Genomic DNA, 23,807 nt, shown 5'->3' on the forward strand with positions numbered 1-23,807 from the left:
GTTAAAAGGCTGTGAAAATGTTATGGTTCCCATGGTGATAAGTAGGTCAATGCTGGCGCCTGTGAGGATTTCTCTCTGTGTTTCTTTGCCCTCAGCTTGTTATATTAGTCCCACAACTGTCCTCTCCCACTCCACGCACTCTCTCATATGCTGTTGTTGCCTCCCGTCCCATGCTGTGCTAGTCTTTCTCTGCCCATCCTATATCCATCTATGACTATGCACGCCCCCTTCGCCCCATTTCCATTCCTTTTGCCCTCCCTGCCCTCTGAAACAACCCTCTTCTGCTTGCTTGTGTGGTCCCTCCTGGGGCTGGACTTTGAATTCTGTTGAAAGGAGGCCATTTTTTGCCAAAATAAACAGCCTGTCATGTTAAATTACTCTCTCTTCCTCTTTTATGTCCTTTAATTTTCTATTTCCCCCCTCACACCCCACCCCTGTCTTTTCAGGCTGGGGTCATTCTCTTGTTCTGCTGTTCTCTGTTTGTAGAGCACTAGAGCCCTGAAAGCATCTGGCAGTGGGTGAGGGTTACCACCTGGGGATGTTTTCCAGAGCTTCAGATATTTTTCCACTGTACAAGTCACCATCTAGAGATAGATATCATAAAGAAAGGACATGGCAGGATTGGTGATGAATTTTGCTTCTGATTCAACCAACAGCAGGCCACTACTGGAGATGATGTATAGGCATTGATTGACTGAAGTCCCAGTTGGCTATTCTCATCCATCTTGGGAGGAACTCAGCTACTTCCAACGCTCTGAGGGAAGCCATTTTCATCCACTCACACTCTAGTACTGAAAGTGGCATGATAGAAACATCATTGCTATGTCCTTAATTTTATCCCGTTGTCATCTCAAGTCAGAGATTTTGTAAGCTATGACAGTGGTGCAGAATGTATGGCCCTCCAGAAATTGTTGAACTACAGCTCACACCAGCCAAAGCCAGAATAGCCAGTGGTGAAGGATGCTGGGAGCTGCAGTCACACATTCTTCATCCCTGTGCTAGGTTTCTGTCTTTGCAACAAGTCAAACTCATATTACTTTACCTCTCAAAAACATTGTTATTTGTCTTCAATCTAGAGCTTGAAATCAAATCAATTGTTAAATGGTGAGTCAACAGACAGATAAATCTACTGATTCCAGTTAAGGCACAATCAGACATCTTCACAGACAGAAGAGCTGGTCATACGTACCTCCTTCCCTACAAGCTCCTTCTCTCTTGCCAGTTCCTTTACATGTTCATTCAAGCATTTGACCTCTTTCTGGTGGGCAGCCATTGCATCCTCAAACTGTGCCTGAAAAGTCCGTAACTCACTGGTGATGCTGGCAACTGTGTTCTACAATCAAGAAACAACAGGAAAAAACAAAGCATGGTTATGGGTAAAGACCCCTAACATGTTGGTACACTTAGCTGTAGCACCTTTAAATCAGCACTCTTTTGAATTCGGCACCATTACTCTTAGCCCACCAAGCTCAGTCTAGGATAGGTAACAGCTTAGAACATTAGAAATCTGCTGGCCAGGGGGAAATTGTCACAGGACAATAAATTGACAATGTTACCGAAAATGCTGGGGTCCAGGGAGAGCACCGACAATTGACTTCAAAGTGGGAATTAATTTAACTCAATAGGAAGCAGTGAGAGGGCTTCAGGTAACTCTTTAAAAAGCTGGGTGGCACGAATACCTATGGTATAATAAATCTAGTGTGACCAGAGATTTTAATAACAATCCGATTCGCAGAGCGTTGCTCAAGACATGGAAAAAAATAAAACTGATGTTTTACTACAAAATTCCGGGTTGGGTTGTCAACTCAGGAGGCTTTTGCTAATAGATGGGATTCAGGGGAATACTGGCTTAAATATTCAGACATAATTAAGATAAATGAAAAACAAGAAATATCTATAAAATCTAGAGAAGAACTAATTAAAGAGAAAAAATAGATAAATTGGTATAACTATCTCCAATTAAAAAGGAGATTTAAAGAGGATATCAGGACAGTGGGAATCGAGATGAAATTGACAGAAATAGATGAATTGATAATGAAAGCAGAAGAAAAAAATAAGTAAATATTACAAATTATTCAGAGAGAGAGAATTGGAAAAAGAACCTATTAAACAATATATGCTTGACTGGGCAAGAGATGTGGGTCATGAAATTCCAATAGAGGCTTGGGGGAAAGCCTGGAAAGGGACTAACACCTTTACTAGATCCCAAGACTTAAAAGAAAACTTCTTAAAAGTTAGTAACAGGTGGTACTACACTCCGTCAAGAATGAAAAAGATCTTTAAAAAGAAAACGGATACATGCTGGAATTGTCACAAAGAAAAAGGTACTATGTTCCACATGTGGTGGAAGTGTGAAAAAGTGAGCAAGTTCTGGGATGAAATACATAGTATAATACAACAGATATATGGAATTAAATTTAAGAAAAAGCCAGAAGTGTACTTGTTAAATATGACATACTTTCTAAAAACTGAGGATGAAAAAATTTTTATGGAAAATTATATTGTATTTGATTACGTTGGCAAGGATGATGATAGCCCAAAAGTGGAAAGCAGAAGAGGATATGCAGATAGATGATTGGTTATTAAAAATCAGTGAGATTAAAGAGCTAGATAAGCTCTCACAGATGATAATGGGTAAGAAAGATGAGAATATTGAAAAGGATTGGTTGCAAATTACAAAATATTGGGAAAAGAGATGGGGTATTGATAGGGACTTGGTTCGATATTAATAATTAACATAATAAAAAGAGGATAAGAGAGGAGCCAAGGGAAAGAATATGTTCAAAGAAATCAAAGTTGGAGATTATTTTCTTTTTTGTAAATATACTGGGGAGAAAGAATAATTGGTCATACACTTTATTTGTTGAGATTTACTTATCCTTGAGTAATTGGTAAATAAAGAAGTAAGGAATATTTTGTAAAGGATATAGAAATAATTTTATGTTGATTAGTAACTAAAGTGTATGTAATATTAGCAAGGAGCAATAATAGTACAAATAAAACTACACAAAAACAGAAGATTGGGAAGTGAAGAAGAGAAAGAAGAAAAGAAGATAAAGTTAAAATTTTCATATTAACAGAGATGACTATATTTGTAATGATTTGATATTAAGTGTTTGTGTGTAAATTTGTAACGGTTAATATCTAATAAAGATATGAATTTAAAAAGTTGGGATTTTAGCTTATGCATAATTGTTCCAAACCAAAGACTCCAGAGAGCAAATTCTAAATTAGTTTAGTTTTATTTATGACAGGAAAGGGAAATAAACTTTTGCACTAAGTCACTCACTCACTAACACATGCACACAAGAACTAACAATGTAAAAAGTGGTAGGTGAAAGCGATTTCAGAGGGTCTTAGCAGTGGGCGATACTTTACCAGATGAAGGCATGAAGGTCTGATTGGGGGGCGCAGTGGATAGATCAGGCTCAGCATGCAGCCTGGACCTGGGTGTGCTTGTGTGTGCCAAGGAGTCAAGGGAGAAATGGAAAGGGTGGCTGTCTGAACTCAACCAAGACTGAATTGGGGCTGCCAATTTATTTACAGGGTGAAACATGTCCCGAGGCAGTTTCTTAGATGTTTGAGAGGATTATTCCAGGGGGAAGAATGGCCAGATGTTTGTGGAAATGGCAGGGAAATCAATTCAGATGTCTCACACAAAGAGGTATCACCTCCAGAGGGAAGTGCCCTTTGGTTCCCAACCTTCTGGCAAGTACCCAGTGTATTGCCCCACATCTCATTCTTGTGTGAAGGGATTATGGAGATTCCAGTCTCGACCTATTCTGTCTGCATGCACTAGTGCTTCCAAGTCAAGTCTTCCAGATCTCCTTATTTTGGCAGGCTATTATCCGCACACTGGGGTGCCTCCGGTGGCTATGTGGCCAAACATCCCTTTTAATATCTAGTTGATATCAAAGGTTGAGTAGGGGTGAAGGAGGGCCATTCCATGTGGTAACAACAAGCATGTCTGAAGATACTGGGAAACCTATCTTCAGCTCTGTAGAGCACTTTGTCTGCATAGGAGGAAACGTACAGTATGTAAGTAGAGGTTAGCATGTGAGGAAATTGAAAATTCAGTGGCTCACACATAACCGAGCCATCTTCATACAAATTAAGTAAACACAACATGAATCAATACAGCCAAACTATCTAATCCATATCATCAAAATGGCTCATAGACACTGAAAAAGTGTGTATTTTATTTTATTTTTTGGGTAAAACATTACTGTCACACTGTCCCCTGCACTGGTTTTTAAAAAAAGAATGAAAAAACCTCTTGTTCAGTGCAGCCAATGGTGATGAGTGGTGTGTGGGAAAGGCAGTCTCTCTTTGGACCAGTGAATTCCAACATTTGATATTATTCCACTCTAGTGGATGTTATATATGCAAGATGATGATACATACACAACAGTCCAAAGTGGTTACATAACAAGATTCATTTACTTCATTTGAGGATTCCAACATTTTCCAAGTTAACATTTCATCAGGTCAGAACTTAATATGTAAGTATGGAGTGCCATAGCCAGCTCTTTCCATTTTCGAAACTATATCAGTTCAAAGACCAAGCCCAAAAGTTAAGAGAAACATTCCACACATCAGTAGGCAAAATGAATCTTATGAATTTAAGGTGGGGTGGGGTGGAGTGTGGGTCATGGAGGGAGAATTAAATATCCAAAAATGCTCTGCCTGTTGTAAGCCATTGTTAATGTGTTCCCATTCCCCTCAATACCAAAGGCTCTTCTAAAAAACAACAATATTGTGACATGCAAATGAGTTATCTAGTAAAAACAGTTAATTTGATTTTTTTGTCTTTAGTGGTAAGTGACCCACGTGATACAAACGAGAAAATAGAGCTAAATGGTTTAAAGGAAGTTGGAAAAGAGAGTGTAGCAAAGGACTGGCCATTTGCTGTTGCAGCCTGATTGTAAGAAATAAAGGCCCTGTATAGATGGGCCCTTTGCAGTGCGTCCACGATGTGCTAAGGTTGGCTTGGGGTGGCGCGTGCACACGCCCGCAACCCTAACACGTCATCAGCACGCCACAGTTGCGCAGCGCCATACAAACGGGGCGCACAATGATTACATCGCAGCTGCGCTGCCTACAAACAGCGCTGCACAGCTGCGACGTAATGAAGCTGTCTCTGGCACTTAAATAGCCACTTTTTACAGCTCCTTCTTTGCCATTTGTAGGCAGTAGCGCTCCGGTGTAGCAAAGAGAGGCGCTGAGGAGGTGCCTCTTTTTGGCAGTCTGCACCCCGCCAAACTGAACTTTACAAGGAATGGCGTACAATCTGGGACCAGTTTTAGTGGGAATGAGAAAGGGTGGGGTTAAAATAAAACTTACTTTTTCTGGGATTCTGGTTTAGAACTGGGCTTCTAATAGACTGTATTGTGAAGGTGCCTCTGAAAGTAGGCAGTATTACAATATAATAACAGACAACAAAACTAACTGAAGACAGAGTATTTGACATGCATACACTGAGACTTTCCCCCAGATATGTTCAAAATATGATTTCATATGGGTGTTAAAAATCAGGACAGAGTGTGTACAGAAGCATTAATAAAAATCATAAACTAGTGAATCCTACTGTTAACCACAACTGATACATGTGAACTTTCTATAACACCAGTAGCCTCATGAGAGAGCATCATATGTAAATTTTGGAAGAAATACTTAGGTATTTCTGAAACTGTTGCTGCCACAAAACAATTAAAAAGTAGGACGGGTAGGAAATGGAAAGTGTGTGGGATGTAGGAATATATGTACTGTATACTGTTAAGTACATTAGAAACTGCCTTTAGCAAGTCAAAGTATTTGTTAGTCTAACCCAATGGTTCCCAATTTTTGGTCTTCCAGGTGTTTTGGATTTCATCTCCCAGATGCACCAGCCAGCTTGGCCAAAAGTCAGGAATTATGCGGGCTAAAGTCTAAAATACCTGGAGAACCAATGTTTGAGAATCACTGACTAACCTAATATGAATTCAGTGAAGCAGCTCTCTGGGAACAGCCATCAGGAATGACTCCTGAAGTGCATGCATACAAAGCATGTGTTGTTCAGGGAAGCCATAGCCCTTCCCATATGGAGGCAGCAGTGGCAGCAAAAAATACTCCAGACCAATGAAAATGAAGGGTGTCTGACTGAAAGTCAGTCAAAGTGCTTTGTCCCATGGTCATCTTATTTCAAAGCCACATGCATGTCATGAGTAGCATATCTGTTACAAGTACTGTTTCAAATCCCCAGTTAAACGACAGTCTTTAGTTTAACTAGATCTTTAGGTCACCAATGACAATTCAATTGGGGTATTCTCCTCCTCCTTTTACCTACTTTAACTTCTACAGTTTAACTATGGTTAGTCCCACACATCCCAGTGCTCTAAAAGATAAAGGTTTCCCCTCTGACAAAGTTGCCGGCCATGAAAACTTCGACTTCTCATGTCTGACTGTAGGAGAAGGTGCTCATCTCCGTTACTAAGCCGAAGAGCCAGTGTTATCAAAGACAATTCTGTGATCATGTGGCCAGCATGGCTGCACAGAATACTGTTACCTTCCCACCGAAGTGGTACCTATTTATCTACTTGCACTTGTACATGCTTTGAAACTGCTGGGTTGGCAGAAGCTGGGACATGTGGCATTTGGACCTCAAACTGCCAACCTTGCAATTGTCAGAGTCAGCATCTTAACCATGGAGCAGCTGCATCCCTACCATACAAATGCCCTACCATCACATCATTCAAATGTGAGCAGTTCCAATGGCGTTCCCAAAAATTGGCTTAATATTGTGTCCACCCCAACCGATAAACAATTATCAATTTGGGACCTTCAGAATGTCTGATCCAGGTTACATCCTGTCACTCTGAATTTTATGAATTCTATTATTTTGTAATTTCATGTCCATATGGATTCTTACAATGCTCTCCTACTTGGTGCCACAATGGACTGCATTTACATATTTCCCCCATGTTTTAATCTTCATTATCATTACAAAAGCGTCTTCTGACTAGATAGAGATTGACTCATGGATACTGAGTGCCCCCTAGTGCTATCAAAGCAGCAGCACTTCAAAACTTTGGCCTAACCCTGGCCACAAGATACATAGCCTAAATAGCTAAGATAATCATTTTGGACTCCTCAGCTAAGCCTGTTTCTACAGCTAGCCAATGTGTAGAATATAACATTGCTGTAACATATATTAACATTGAACATATTTAATCTAGATGTTGGATATTCAAATTCCATCTGAGCCATGAGCTCATTCAGGAACATTATGAGCCAGGTTATACTTTTGCAGTCAATATAAATTACCTCATTGATTAAATAAGTACAGGAATTACTCATATCTCAGGGCCTGAATACCAAATTTAATAAGTTATCCTGAAATTCAGGTATAGGATAGGATATCAAATTAACTCATTCAAGATTGAAAGTAGTCTGAGAGTTCTTCCTCTAATTGTGAAAGTCAAATTCAGGTGTCCATCTCCTCATGAGATAAGCAGGGCTGGACTAATAGACCAATGGCAAGATGGTGCCTTCTCTCAGTATAAAAAAGCCAAGTGGACTGGCAGTTCAACCCTGTTACAGCATTAATGGTAGAATAGTGCCCTGTCCTCCAACTGAAGGGAATGTTCATGGGCTCAGGAGGAACAGGTGAAGGGACTGCTGTCCCCTAACATCTGGTGTCTGAGATTACTACTCAACCCTGCCTAATGGTAGGGCTGGTGCTGCATTACTATAAAGGAAAGAAGGGACATGGTAACTAACCATGCCTTCTATGTTGCATTCCTGTCTGTATCCATTCATCCACATATTAGGGGGCAGAAGTCTGCAGCAGGGAGCCTGCTGTACTCATGTACATTACATAAGAACAACAGGCTCTGCATTGTAGATGCTCACCCTTCAATATGTCAATGGTAGGAACAGTGAAGAGTACATGATGGAGGGGGGGGTCAAGCTAGCCAGTCATCCTTTTCCTCTCCTCACAGTGTGAGAATTCCTGAACAGAATGGCATTCTCAGTGGATTGGTCCTGTTATTGTGTTGCATGTCTTGTGGCACCCTTAAAGTCTAAAACTGTTGTCAAAGGAGTAAGTACCAATGAATACAACACGATTAATTTCTAACTAAACATGTTTTGGATTGTGTTATTAATATTTTATTTTACCATTTCAGCTAAAGTGGGCCTGACATAAGCTACAACAAATCGGTTAATCTTTCTGATGTACAGCATCTGCTGTTTTAATCATGAAAGAGAATGATGGGACAACTGGATCCCAGCTAAGCTAGAAAGAGGCAAAAGGGGTCAAATTGAGGAGTGCTTCTGATATAACATTAATTGATGTGCCTAAGTCACTCTTGAGTAGAGCTTGCAAAGTTACTGGCCACGCTAGCTGTAGGAGTCTGGAAGGTGTAGTTAAACAAAAAATTGCCAAACTCTGGTCAGGAATGGCTGAGAATTACTGGATGATGATGGCTAAGTTTCTGTGTAGCATGCAACTGTAAAAATTGGACAATTTTATAGGCAACTTTGATAGCCAGACTAATAATTCAAGGACTTGTTGACTATGGGCCCATTCCCACTGAGCAAAAAAGCGGCTTATTTCACTGCGATTCTGACTTGGATTCTGACTTGGATTCTGACTCGAATCTGACCCATCGTTCCCATTAAAAACAGGTACAAACAGACCCTTTTTTAAACCCCTGTTTTCATTCGCATTGGTATTTTCCCTGTAGTAATTTGAAGCGGGTTACTTTGCTCCCCGTTCCCAATGCCCTTCTGGAACCTCTTTTTTTTAAAGCAGCTGTCAATCAAGCGCTTAACTGCTTGAGGTCACAGCCAATCAGCTGCTTAGGCGCTTTTCCCCTCTGGGAAAGGGAAAAGGGAGCCTCTATTCACCCCACATCCCTTTGGGTCCTAGGCTCTTCTGTGTCTCCTCAGACTCCCTCTAGGAAAGAGAGAAGAGAAGCCTCTATTCCCTTCAAATGCCCTGGCATCCAGTCTCTTCTGTGTCTTTCCATAGTTCCTCTGGGAAAGAGAGAAGGAGCCTCTAATCAACCCCAATCCCTTTGCCTGCCCCATTGCTCCCTGGGCTGTCTGGGGGGGCAATCAAGCAGGCATGTAATGCAAAGCCCATCTGCTGCTCAGGCGCTCAGGCAGAGGCAAAAAAAATTAGTTAAAAATGGTGTTCAATGGCTCTCCTCACACACTGGTCTATGAATGTGGAGCAGAGGAGAGGTTGCAGGAGGAGTAATGTGTTTACTGCATTTGGAGCTCAATGTAGTCTTACCTTGCTTCCCAGTCCACTGGGGGAAAGGCTATGTGAACTGAAGAAAATGGTGCGGGTGATGCAGAAAGAGAACAAGGAGGGTGATACCTCCAGGCCAGCCCCTTGAGCACTGCTCCTCCCATCTCCAGGTTCCTGAATCAGACACCCTTGTCATTCCCATTCGTATGCCCCGAATCAGACTCAGGAGGCACAGGAAAACCCGCTAAAAAGCCGCTGTTTTTTTAAACCGGTTTATCGACCTATAATTCGGGTTTTTCAGGATAATTCGATTCAGATTCAAATTCCAATGGGAACGATATCGGAGCAATGCAGGTCAAATGCGCGCTCAAATGGAAACGATGCACCCATGATTCGCATCCTGATCCACATTATAGGCCAGTGGGAATGGGGCCTATGAGTAGCAAGAAGTAACCAGACTAATCTCCTTTACTTTTATCTTGTTTGTTCATCTTTTTTAAAAATTATTTTCATTAAGTTTTCACTTATTAAAATACATTACACTGCGAAGGATACATTACATATTTAACAAGTTATTTTATCCTTCCTCTACTTTCTAACAAGATTGAGATTCAACACATAAAAAATTTGTCACTTTCTATACCTCATTCTATTTTCCCTTTCCCTTTGTTCTTTATATGTATAATTCTCTATATCACTATTTTCTTTTCATATTTACTATGATTATTTTAACTATCTTTATCTTATTTTATTACACATCATTATATTCTAGTAACAAGTGAAGTGGTTTTCATCTAGTTGATTCAATTATAAATGATAATGGAATAAGATCCTTCAACTTCTTTCAGGTAATTTAGCCATGGGTCCCAGTCCTTCTTGAATTTACTTAGTGGTCTTTTGTTTATCCAACAAGTTAATTTGTCCATTTCCATATATTCATACACCTTCACTATCCACCTGTCCACGTCGGGGGTCTGATCTGTTTTCCACATTGAGGCTAATAAAGTCCTAGCTGTGCAGATCATGTAGAATAATAACTTCCTATTATTCCTTTCAAGATCGCTGTCTTCGACCATATTCAATATCTTCAGATCTTTTATGACACTCTTCTTTAGGATCTCTTGAACCTTTTGATGTATCTTTGTCCAGAACTGATTGACCTTTTTACATTTCCACCAACAATGTATCATAGTTCCAATTTCCTCCTTGCACTTCCAAAATTTCTTTTGACAATTCTTTGACATTTTGGATATTGTTTCTGGTGTTAAATACCATCTAAATTGCATTTTGACAAGATTTTCTTGTATGGCGTAATTTTTGGTGTTTTTCATCCTTCTTGTCTATTTCTTTTCCCACTGAGTAAGCTGTATGTTCTGTCCAAGATCCTGCACCCATTTTATCATGCATTTTAAAAATATTTTCTTGTTCCAATTCTTATTTCAGCAATAGTTGGTGGATTTTAGAAATTTCTCGAATCCCTTCCTGTGTAATAATTCTTTCAAATTCTGTTTCGCCTTTCCCTATTCCATTCAGTTTCATATCTTGGTTATACCTTTCTTTTATTCTTCTATACAAAAACCAATTGCAACTATATCCTTCTTCTGTTTTGATTCTTCTTTGGTTGTTTTCAAATACAGTTAAATCATCATATGTTGGCCATTTCTCGCATGTCAGTTTTTTGTTTCTAAAAAGAGCTTCGTTTATGGAGACCCACAAAGGTATTTTAGGAAACCATCTTTTCTTTATTTTCTTCCTTACATAATAAATAGATTTCCTTATAAGATGGTTATTGAATTCTTTCTTTACTTTATCTTTTTCATAGAAAAGGTATCCACGAAGACCATATAGTAGACCTGCACCTTCCAAATTTATAATGTTATTCCTTTTTAGCCTTATCCAGTCCAATGTCCAGGTTAGAGTGGCGGCATAATAGTATAATTTAAAATTTGGAAGTGCAAGGCCTCCTCTTTCTCTTGCATCTTGGAGTAACATCAATTTAATCCTGGGCTTTTTAGATTTCCAAATAAATTTTGTCATATCTTTAATCCATTTTTGAAAAGGAGCATCATTTGTTATAAGTGGGATATCTTAGGGAGCACCATCATCTTGGTGACCAACATTTGACCAAACCAAGAAAGTTCCAATTTATTCCATCTTATTATATCTTTTTTGATCTCCATCCAGCTTTTTTCATAGTTGTTTTTAAACAAATCTGTATTTTTTTGTTGTTAGCCAAATTCCTAGATACTTCACTTTTTTCGCAATTTGGAAGTCCGATTTGGCCTTTATTATCTCTTGTTCCTCTTCAAATATATTCATTGCTAGCTTCTTTGTTTTGTCCTTATTAATTTGAAAACCCGAGTATTTGCCATAATCTTTTAACTTCTTCAACAAAGGGTCGAGACTTTCTATTGGATTACTCAATGAGACTACTGTACTAAATCATCAGTGAAGGCTTTTGTTTTATATTCCCATCCTTTAATCTTTACAACTTCTATTAATTTCTCTTCTTAAAGTTGCATAATGAGGGTCTCTATTACTATCAGAAATAATAGAGGTGACAAAAGACACCCCTGTCTTACGCCTTTGTATATATCTTTTTTGTTCATCTTAACTTTGTTATTGTTGTTAGATGTCCCTGTGGAAGAGACATCTCCAAGACAGCACTCCCTGTGCTCCACTGCTTTGCTCAGGTCCTGCAAATTCAGACCTGTGACCTCCCTAATTGAGTTTAATCATCTGGCATGCAGTCTTCCTATTTTTCTGCTGCCTTCCACTTTCCCTAGCATCATTGCCTTTTCTAATGAGTCTTTCCTTCTCATCATATGCTCAAAGTACAACAACTTGAATTTAGTCATCCTGGCTTCCAGTTCTGTTCTAGCACCCATTTGTTTGTCTTTTTGGCCATCCATCTGCCTTGGTCCAGGCCTCGGAGGTAGAGAAGAACTGCTGGACCTGATCCCCTTCCCCACCACCTCTCCCTTCTCCTTTTGTGGCGTGTTTTTTTAGATTGTAAGCCTGCGGGCAGGGAACTGTCTAACTAAAAGGTTGTATGTACAGCGCTGTGTACATTTACAGCGCTTTATAAATTAAGGTTAATAATAATAATAATAATAATCCATGGTATTCTCAGCACTCTTCTCCAGCACCCCATCTCAAGTGAATCAATTTTCTTTCTATCAGCTTTCTTCATTGTCTAGCTCTCACATCTGTACATGGTGATGGGGAATACAATGGCTTGGATGATCCTAACTTTAGTATTCAGTGTTATCTCTTTGCACTTTAGGACCCTGTCTAGTTCAATTCAGGTAAGGCATTGATCCCACTGATTAGTGTATCCATTTGCACAAGGGAAATTATTTTCTTGTTTAGAACAAGATTCCCTTTGAATGCGCCATATAATGAAGGCTGCCTTCAAAAGCATGAATGAAATTTGAAATTGGAGGGGTGGGGGTGACAGAGAAGCAAAGGATTCTTACTGTATTGGGGAAAAAGAAGCTCTTCTCTCAACTCCTGTGGAAGGAAAAAAACAACAACAACCACACAGAACAAAACACTGGCAGGGATTCTATTTAGAATGGAACAGGGAGACTCTTGCTTGCCTTGCTCAGCTTGTGAGGCTCTGTTTTGCCATCTAGGTCGAAGGGAGCTCCTCTGGGGATTCAGGGAGGGGGAGCTCCAGGAAATGAGAAGCTCTTGGGCAAGACCTTTTCTTCTGGTGCCAGGAACTTGCTCACTACATTGCAAGCCACACACACAAGCATCTCCAAGGAGGAGAGAGATCGGACCATGCATGGAACGCAGCCATGCAGCTTCTAGCTATGAGTTGCAACATCCTCGTCTCTGGGGAAGAAGGCTTGGCTTGGTTTCACTGCCTCGCCCTACTCTGTCCCAGCCTGGAGGAGTCCTCCCTGTCATGTATGGCCATGCAAGAAAATAGGTTACTGTATCAGCCACATTTTCTCTTTCTCAGATGGATTGGTCACTGGTGTGTCTCCAAGTCATTCTGCTGAGTGGGAAGACAGGAGAGCCCATAGTTTCAGAGCTGTTGTCTTCGAACAGCAGAGACTGCCAGCAAATTCAAGTGACAGGGCAGATCATGTCCATTCCTGTCATTATGTGCTGCTCTATGCATTTTTGAGGTGGGGTTCTTGTTTACAGTCCTTTGGGGAAATTATTTGTTTTAAAGCTGGCTATCCTTTGGTTTCCAGTCAATCCTTCCAGATGAAATGCTTTTCAAATTTGTTCTGGTGGGGGGTTCTCACCCTTGTTGTGCTGTTTGTTTGCTTCGTCTTAAGAGGCTGTGCCTTGTGAGCTTGTGAACTGATCTCTCCAGAGATACAACATGCCCTGGCTGATACTGTCAATGTGTTTTTTATTTAAAAGCAGAACCAAACAATTCTGAGTTGGGCTATGAGGGGGGGGGTTGTGTGTGAAGAAAGGAAAGTAGAAAGAAATCTTGTGGTGCATTATGGGAAATATAATGTGGACAGAAGCCAACACAAGCCCAAATCAAGCAGTATGTGGGCCAACAGTGTTCCAACTGCTATATATCCTCCTCACGACATCATCAGCATCTGCTAATTGTATTGTTTCCTCCTTCCAGAGATCATCATGCCTTAAGCACAGAACAAAATAACAGAGTTTGTACCAGTTCTATTCTTTTCAAAATTCCCAGGCAACAACTGTAGTAGCTGATACCTAATTTTTAGTTATATTCTTCACGTAAACACTTGCTAAATAATCAAGAAAGTAAAAGTGTAGTTAAATAACATGCTGTGAGATCCATGCTCATGCTCCTTGCATTTTTTAAAACTGTTAAAGCTAACAGTTTAACCGCTAGACAAACTGGGTGAGTTTTATTTTTAAAAAAACAAAACAACTCACAAGAGTCTCAACTAGTAGAGCCAAAGATGAGAAATGATGGGAGTTGCAAATCATCCTCATTCGCGATTTATAACTTTTATGCTATTCCATTTTCCTAATCTAATATGTCAGTTCTTGAATGTATGGAAATAATATTTTTTAAAAAAATATTTGGATCATAGATGAAAAATGTTTTTTTCTGACTGTTGGGAGGACTAGACCAGGAAGTATTTGTTAACTGGAAATCTGGGCAGACTGCATACACAGAAGCCTGAAGCAATGTCAGCTTGTCAGATTGTCTTAACTAGAAACTAAAATATAGGATCCTGGTTTTTATGAAAAGAAAGCCATTAGTATCGGAAATAAAATCAAACTAAGCAGTAAGCTTAAAATTCGTTTCTTATTTCAGAATGATTAAATACCCACCATATTTTCTTTCAAACATACCTTTTGTGGCAAAATGGAATACAAAATGAATATATGAATATATGACCTACATTTTTACTGATCTTTGTTTCAATATGACAGACTTTAGAAAAACAAGCTTCACACACAAGAGTAATAAAGACCACATAACCAAGCCATTCACCTTCTTTGGTCTCTGTTGATTTGAATATTTTATGAATAAATCTACATCACAAAACAAACTGAACTTCAAGCTCTTAGATTTAATATTTAATGTTTTGATGTTCCCGTTTATTCTAGTAGATACATTTCTGCTGAAAATGTCAAAAAAGATTATTAAAAATACCACTGAGTATTTTTCTTTTTAAAATTTATATTCCTTCTGCTTTAGAACAAGAACTCAAACAATGTTACAGCCATTCATAATTTTATGGAATGGTAATAAAATAATTAATAACCAACAAAATAAACCCAACAATACAATTATCATCAATAATTAAAATCAATTTCTTCTATAAGCCTGGCAGAACAAAAATGTTTTCACTAGTTTTCTAAGTGGTTCCTTAAGAACTGAACTTGGCTGGCTTCCACTGTGAGTGAGGTGCATGAACTGTGGAGTATATAGCAAGTGAAAAACAATCCTCTTTCTCTCCCACTGTTATAAATGTGCAAATAGATAAAGTGAACCCTCACCTTACGTGAGGGATCCATTCCAGATCCCCCCGCCTAAGGGAAAATTCACGTATGCTTGCATCCCATTGGAAACAATGGGGCATGTGCACATGGTGGAGTGGCGGCACGGGTGAAATTTTTCCTCCCCACGCAGCTTCTGTGTAAGCTGTAAGCCATGTATAGTGCACCTGTGTATTATCACTGGATATGCTTAATCCCAGAGTCCTGCTTTTCAGACTTCAAAGAGATTTGACAAGAAGGCTTTGCCACTGCTACATCCACCTGCTCCCTCACATAGAAAACTCATCAAAGGTGATGCTCACCTTATCATGTTCCTGGCGGTTCAGAGCTTCCAGTTTTACCCGGTCCATCTCTGACTTGGAAGCCATAAGTGCTTGCTGCAACTCATTGACCTTTTCCAAAAGGAGATTCTTCTCTGCTTCCTTCTGGGATATAGCCTGGCAGGAAAAAAAAAGAAAAGAAAAGAAAAAGAAAAAAGTGTGTGTGTGTGTGGTGGTGGTGGGGACCCATACATGTAAACAGTTTTCACACTATCCTGGAAATTTCTCTATTCTCATTTATACAAAGCATAGTATTTTTTAGGATGCCCTATAACAGAGTTCAAAGGATAAATCACAGTAAGAAACAAAACCCTCTCTCTGGCTCATATCAGTTTTGCATGAATTTTTTCATAGAACCATTCTGTCCCATTTCCACATTAATGTGCAATTTTTAATTTATTGTACAGAATTACTTTTGAAACATTATTGTAACTAAATATGCCATATATATATATATATATATATATATATATATATAACCAAAAATGTGAAGTTTTGTATTTTATCCTAAAATTATTCTTCCCCATATTTCAGCCCAAATTGCGCTAAAATGCAAAGTTTTGTAGGTATTTTATCCTAAAATACATTTTCCCCACACATTTCAGCCCGAAGTACACAATATCCAGAGAAATACAAAACCTAATGGATAACTGTATTCCAGTCTATACATTTATCGATGCAAATCTGATCAGTTTGCTTTAAATTACTGCTCAAAGTAAATCTTCCATCATCCCAATTTTATGCATTATAGTTGAAGCAGTTAACAATTCTTTACAACCTCATTCCTTGAATATCTGATGAAATGTCACCCTTCTTTCACAATACCACCACCCTCAAATAGTGTGGAGAATTTTGGGAGGTCATTTTTACTTAGGTTTACAGAGACAATCACAGGCAAAACTTTCACTGGGCCTTGTGATGGGAGGGGCTGGAACTGCAGGAGGAATCATAGTCTTAACTAATGTCACTCTTCACACACATATTCCATATCCTTCTCACCTTCTGCTTTTCATTTTCCAGTAGAATGAGGCTTTCATCCCTATTCTGCTGTAATGTGAAGATTTCCTCTAACAGTTCTCTCTTCTCAGCTTCACATTTGGATATGAGTTCTTCCTTCTCTTGCTGAAGATGATGTATAGCCTCTTCCTTCTCCTCAGTTAGTCTCACACGCAGGCTCTCCTAGTGTCAGCAGACCATGATGTTATTATGTGAACTCAGAGCTTGAAAGACATATGGCAAAAATAATAATGTTATTCATCACCTTCCCTCCCACCTGATTAATAAGGGGACAGTGGTGTTCCTTTTAATGGTTTTAACATTGACAATCTTTTTTTTTAATCTATGGGTATGCTCTACTTGTTACTTCAAAACATTATTGGGGAATCTATCACCTTGAGGCAATTCTGAATTTACAAATGATTTAAAAAATAATGTAAAAAACATATAAGTTATGACTAGCATAAAGCAGGTGGAAGCAAAATCCAGCAGACAACACTCTCCCATTAAATTTCAATTCAGCAGTGTCAGAACAACCAAAAAACACCTAGCTGTCTCAGCTTGTTTCTTTTTAGTCTCTAGATCAGCAGTTCCCAACCTGTGCTCCGTGGAGTCCTTAGAGCTCTGCTTACATTTCCCAGGTGCTCTGTGGCCACTCCAGGAAAATGAAAGAAATAAAAATTGAATGAAATTAAAGAATAAGAAACAAAAAACAACACTACTCCTAAATACCATTAACTTGTAAGACATAGGGTAGACCTCTTAGGAGCTCTGCTATAGAAATTGATTCTAAAAAGGGCTGCATGTCTAAAAGTTTGGGAACCCCTGCTCTAGATGAATAAACACACAGATATCCTTCTCTCGTTAGGGAATGCTTCCATTTTTTTTTAAAAAAAATACTGCATCACAATGTTTCATTTTAAACCATTGTAGCAATTTACACTAGTTACAGAAGTTTTCTCGTTGTTAATAATAATAATAATAATAATAATAATAATAATAATAATAATAGTGTATTTATTTATAGCCCACCCAATCATGAGGAATCCAGGCAGGCTACAACAGTAAAAATACATGGAATACATGATGTTCCCATTATGTATCATCTCTACAGCTACGTACACTTTTGGTTGTCTGAAAGTGGAAATGGGTAGGGTTGTGAAAAAACCTGTCTGATGAACCTGTGGGTGTGCCATTATAATGCACAACAGAAAGAAGAATTCATAGTTACATAGTTTACCCCAGTTTTGAGAGTGGCCAGTTTTATAGCTGATAGGAAACTAAACTGGAAGAAAACTATTCCCTAGAAAGCCTAGATGGTTCCACAGTCTTACTTGCAGCATCCACTTGGCATTAGTTGATCAAATGACAACTATCACAGAGCATATGAAACACATGCAAATTGAGTTAAAGGCTTCAAAGACTTATGGGACAAATGGAGGTAATGTCTTTTTAGTACTAAGCCACTGTCACCAGAGATAGGATTGTTGTCTGCACACAGGTTAGAAAAGTTTCTTTTTGGATTACAATTCCAGATCCACTACCCAATTATGTCCAGATCCAAAAAAGTAAATTTTCCAAGTCTGCAGCACTGACCTTCTCTTTTCTGAAATGTTCAAGGTCCTCTTCAAAACCCAGCTTTTGTTTCTTCATGGCCAGCTGACAGTCTTGTTCGATCTGAGTTAGCTCATGCTTCAACATCTCTATCTCTCTCCTTAGTTTGGTTTCTTGGAGCTCAAGTTCATGCTGAACTTTTCCCAATTCCACTATGAAAGAAAATGAAACTCATTAAGAATATATCCTTTGGTGTTCTCTAATACAGACAGAGGCAAACAAATTGTTTCAATAACATAAATGTGTCATTTAGGGAACCAGCTCTTTCAATTTCAATATTGTCATTTTTCAATAAGGCAGTGTAAGGATTTCTTTTTAAGTAACTTTTAAAAAAAGTGTTTTGTTGATTCTAGGTTTTTTTATATATTGTAAGCCATCTTGAGCAAGCACAAAAATGCAAAAAAGACATGATAAAATATACTAATCTGGATACTGATCTGTTGCTTGACTTTAATGGGTAGAGATGTTACTGGGAGGGCACGGTGGCTATGTGGGCTCTTCTGTGACCCAAGACCCCTGCCAGGTCCCCCAACTTCCCTCAATCCCCCCATGGGAGGGACTTGCCCAAGATCATTAAACCACCATCCTGGAGATTTTCAGGTAGCTTAAAGCTTCAGGAAAAGAGATTCCACCTATAATAATAATTAATAATAATTTGTTTTAATTTGTTTTATTTATATACCGCTATTCCAAAGATCATAGCGGTGAACAGCAAGTAAGCTAATTAGCAAGTAAGCTAATTTGCCCCCAACAGTCTGGGTACTCATTTTAGCGACCTCCTCGGAAGGATGCAAGCCTGAGTCGAGCTTGGGCCCTTTTGCTGGTCTTGAACTCGCAACCTTGTGGTTTTGAGTAAATGGCTGCAGTACAGGCATTTAACCACTGCGCCACCAGGGCTCCTAAACATAAGGAAGAACTTCCTGACAGTAAGAGCTGTTAGACAGTGGAACATGTTGCCTCAGAGAGTGGTGGAGTCTCCTTCTTTGGAGGTTTTTAAACAGAGGATGGGTGGCCATCCGTGGGGATTGCTTAGATTATGTATTCTTGGCTGGCAGGGGGTTGGACTGGATGGCTCTTGGGGCCTCTTCTAACTCTATGATTCTATGAAATACATACCCCTACTAGCAAAATTATCCTCTGTTCCCAACAAAGAAACAAACAAAAAGCCCAGCCAAACAACTCAGAAATGAAAAAAAAAATGAAAGTTACTTCCAGTTTAATTTTTGACTGATTTTCAACTTATTTTCAGAGTGGCGTAGCCCTGCTGTGGGATGAAAATTCCCCATCCCCTCCACATTTCTGCATCTTTGTGTCACATGGTAATCTGGATGCATGCCATCAATCACCAGCTATTAGGCTTAGCATGTCCAGATCAGTATTTTTAAAATACTCTGTGGCACTTTCAATTGACTTTTGGTATTCCAAGCTATTAGCTAAGAATTTGAATGGAAGGTTCTTTTCCTGTAAAGCACCAGTCTTTTATGCACAAAAGTCAAATGTACTGAAGTTGGGAATCAGAATCAGAGTTATGTATACTATACCTTGGAGAGCTTTCCTGGAAAGGTCAGTGCTTTGATTCTCTCCTTCTAGTTGTTCCTTTCGAGCCTCCAGCTGTGCTGCCAGTTCTTGTGTCTCAAAAAGGGAAGTTTCCAGGGATTCCTTCTCTACTCTAAAGCACATCAGGAAATAATCAGTGCCAGTCAATTAAGCTGTCAATGACTTGACTCTAGAGGCATCTACAAAACAGTGGTTTTGGAAAGGGAGTGATGCACAACTAGTACATCATTCCCAGAAAGTTTATTGGCACTGGTGATCCCATTCATCACCCCTGGCTGTCCCCACAGAACAGGAACTGTGCAATTAACCTATGAAAAACAGTACCTGCTTGAAGGCTTCCACTTGGCTAGCCTCTCATGCTCCTAGCTTAGCACGGAAACAGTGAGCTAAGACCACAGAACATCACTATTTGATCAGGTGAGGAAAAAGGAAGAAACGTGATCCAAGTTCAGTTCTCCACTTAGCTGTGAAGCTAACTATCTGATCACATCTCTCTCCCTGTGAGGCATCTTGCTAGTGACATTTGCAAGCATAAGTCCACCTTTTGCCTGCATATGATCCTTTTTTGATCATTGGTTGGTATTCTCTTCCACCCTCTGTAACAATCAAAGTCATCCTCCACAGACCCATGATTTTTATTATGGTGCCCCCCCCCCTCCAGCCATTCCATTGCTGATAGGCAGCAGATAGGATTGGAGAGGTCCAGATGATATGCTCCATAGCCAGATAAAGGCTGATGATGTAATCTGCTGAGATCTTTTGGCAGAATATGTTATCAGCCCACATCTGGCTATGAAGTACAGCCAGACACTTCTCTGAGCCCCCTCACACTCTCTACTAGCTGTTGAATGGGAGCTCAAGAGGAGGCTATCATAGCAAAACCATGAGTCCTGGGGGTGGTAAATAGAGGGTTGTAGCTGAATTCCACCTACAGAACTCTCATACTATGCTGGGCAATATAGGATCTTGTCCGCTTTCTTCTTCAGCTTAACTTACTACACAGGGGGGTTGTGAAGATAAAATCAAAGGGTTGGGAACCATGAGCACCATATTGACCTTCTTGTTTAAAAAAGGAACTAATGTATACAGTATTTAGAAATCAGAGAGATAGATATGCAGATGGTGATGATGGAGGAGAGTGTAACTCTCTTGCTTTTCAGTTACTGTACACGTACCTATTCATACAGAACTAACGTGCAAGTCATTCAGACTTTGAAAGAACAAAATTACTGCCCAAGAAGAGCTGTGGGACTGTGTCCCCACAATTCAAAGGGGACAAAATGTCCCATATCCTTTAAGGCTTCCAGTAGGCAGCCAAAAGAGTGTTGTTCTGCATGACATTCAGTGGTTGAAACTGCTGTTTTTTTCTGTTTAAAAACTGGATTCTAGGATTGTTTTTAGATTGCTTTTAGGAATTTTTAAAGGGTATTTTGATGTGTTTTAATATATTTATTTGGTGCCATCACTGTACATGACCCTTTACAAGTAAAAGAACAACAAAACAGTTGTAATTTTTTGGTTTTTATTGTTTTTTATTTGTTCATTGCCTCAGAGGCCCTTGTGGGTTGAGAGGTGATATTGAAATATTTAAAATAAAATAATAAACATACAAAGGACTAATGAGGGCTCAAGAGACTGTCAGTCCCACACCAATGGGCTATAAGGAGGAAAGATCAATATGTGTGGTTCAGCAGTAAAATGGTGTCTAAATAGCTGAAACCTAGACAGGGGAATTCAGTTAGTAGTCCCATAGTATGCGCAGGTGACAACAGATGTGAGCCTTTTGGATGGGGAACAAGTTGTCAGAACTACATGATGCGAAGCTTGTGATTGTCAATTAACAAAATAAAAGCAATAATTTTTCAGAATCAAAAGCTGTGAAGTTAGCCTTGATTGGTTTTGCAAGGTATATTCAAGGGAAACATGTCTGAGTATGGACCAACAACATGACAGTCACAGCGTACATCACAAAACAATTTCAAATTTATTAGGGTTGGACATTGACTAAGGGGCTGTACAGACAAGCCCCAAAGGGGCGGCCTGCAGCCGCCCCTTTTCACAATGGATTGGGGCCAGGGCAGCCTCACCGGCAGCCTTGCAGCACTAACTGGGCATTTCTCCAGGCCATGGAGAAGCGGCGAAATGCCGCTTCTCCATGGCCCAGAAAAGAGGTGTCCTTGGGGCTTCATGCCCCTGGACACCCCAGCCCTACAGAGGAGATAGGCAGAGGAAAGAGGTGACCCCTTTTTCTTGCGCATTGTTGGGCGGCCGTGTGGTTGCCACGCCAATGATGCATGCGCCAAAAAGGAGCTCTGAAATGGCGCCGCTGGTAAGGTGCCATAAGCGCCTTCCAGCGGTGCGGTGACGTGTCCAGTGTGACACACCGTATGGACACATTGCACAGGACACATCATAGATACGTGCCCCATGTGAGCGATGCTGCGTAATCATGGCAGCGCCCACACGTAGTAGGGTTAGGGAGCATACGGTTGCTGCACACTCCCTAACCCTACTATCCTACTATCAGCCCCATGACAGCGCTTCCTGGCTGTCTGTCTCGGGCCTAAGACAATCTGAACTGGTGGCTGGTTCTTTTAACAAATCTTTTGGCACTGCTTTTAGGGCAAGGATAGCGCTGTGAGCCAAGAGTTGCTCCCTTTTTGAAAACCATGGGTATTCAAACTGTGCCATTGTCATTGCAAATCAATCTGCAAATGGGGAGAAAAATCGAGGGAGAGAAGAGAAGACTGAAGCGTGACATGACTGTACTCTTTTAAGTATCTCAAGGGCTGTCACAGAGAAAAGGGTACATGTTTGTTTTCTGTTGCCTGGAGCACAGAAGCAAGTCTAATGGTTTTAAGTTACAGGAGGGTAGACATTGATTGAATATTGGAAAGACTCTCTTGACAGTAAGTGTGGTTCAACAATGGAGCTGAGGGTGGGGTCTCTTTTCTAGGACATCTGCAAAAAGTGGATGGACAGCTACCTGCTGGGAATACTCTAGCTGAAGTTCCTGCACTAAGCAAGGAGGGTTGGATGTGATGGCCCATAGGGGCTCCTTGCAATTCTGTTAGTCTATGGCTATGATGATGACTAGTGTAGGCCAGTTAGCAGAGTTCAAGAGCTACCATAATTGGAGAAGCAGTTCAGCAGGCCTTCTGAGCTGAAACTGTGGTGGTGCAGCAAAGCAAAAATTCTAGATGGGGGATTAGATGAGCTTTGGAGAAACACAACCTGCTTCAATTTGAAATAGAAGCACATTCATTAAGGGGAAAGTTATCTCATTTGAGGGAGGAAAACATAATGATGTGATTATTTACCCCCTACTACTTTTCTCCATGGATGTGAGGTTTTCTTTAAAATGTCTCCTCATGCAACCAGCTGAACTACAGTTAAACTTGGGGTTGGGGTGTGATTAAATGTACACCTAGCCACAATGTGGTGCATGCACAATAGATTTGTCATAAAACAACTGCAGATTAAAATAAATACACCCCTGCCATTAATTTACGCAAGGCAGAGAACTGAAGCAACACATTTTCAGATCTGTTGTCTCATTCACTATATTAAAAAGGGTCTCCCCTTTGCCTCTCTATTTTTCAGACTCTCCTGGTTGTTATTCCATCTGTTGTCTACAGGGTCCTGTTTTAAAACAAGTACTGAGCAAGACTTATTAAGCAGGGATGGAGCAAGGCCAACTCAATAAATATAACGTGACTTCACCTCATGCCACTCGTCTCATAATTGACATTACCCTTAAGATCATAACAGAGGTTTGTTTGTTTTTTGTGGAGGGAAGAAGCGAGAATGGTGGAAATTATAATCCCACAAATGTTTATAATCTCTGATTAATATATACACTGACCCCAGGGAACCGTCACTTGCTTTACAGGAGATAGGCTTTACCTGAGATTATCCGCCTCCTCTGTTAACAATTTCCTGTGTCTCTCCAGTGCAGTGAGCTCCACAGCCAGCTGTGCCTTTTCTTTAGTCATTTCTTCCTTCTCCTGTAGCGCACGGAGCAAAGAGTCTGCTTGCATCTCCATCTCTCTGTGACTTTGGGTTAGCTGCTCACCTAGAGTTTGCTTTTGGCTGTTCAGCTGGCAAAACCAGAGGAA

At 40.0% G+C, this 23,807-nt stretch overlaps 1 protein-coding gene across 7 annotated transcripts in view; it reads right to left on the reverse strand.

Annotated features, from left to right (window-relative positions):
* The window catches only part of CROCC2 (ciliary rootlet coiled-coil, rootletin family member 2), a 127,543-nt gene that overhangs the window by 47,213 nt on the left and 56,523 nt on the right, over nucleotides 1-23,807 (reverse strand). For all 7 annotated transcript variants that reach the window (XR_006103136.1, XR_006103138.1, XR_006103137.1 and 4 more), the window contains 6 exons: nucleotides 23,596-23,789; nucleotides 19,674-19,801; nucleotides 18,115-18,284; nucleotides 16,522-16,701; nucleotides 15,505-15,639; nucleotides 1,190-1,333 (listed from right to left, as the gene is read on the reverse strand). Coding sequence is in view for 4 of the 7 variants with exons in the window: in XM_042460650.1 (XP_042316584.1) it covers nucleotides 1,190-1,333; nucleotides 15,505-15,639; nucleotides 16,522-16,701; nucleotides 18,115-18,284; nucleotides 19,674-19,801; nucleotides 23,596-23,789 (951 nt within the window). In the remaining 3 variants the exon portion in view is untranslated. The remainder of the gene's footprint in view (nucleotides 1-1,189; nucleotides 1,334-15,504; nucleotides 15,640-16,521; nucleotides 16,702-18,114; nucleotides 18,285-19,673; nucleotides 19,802-23,595; nucleotides 23,790-23,807) is intronic.

This window comes from Sceloporus undulatus, chromosome 3, assembly GCF_019175285.1.
Source record: "Sceloporus undulatus isolate JIND9_A2432 ecotype Alabama chromosome 3, SceUnd_v1.1, whole genome shotgun sequence".
Lineage (NCBI taxonomy): Eukaryota > Metazoa > Chordata > Lepidosauria > Squamata > Phrynosomatidae > Sceloporus > Sceloporus undulatus.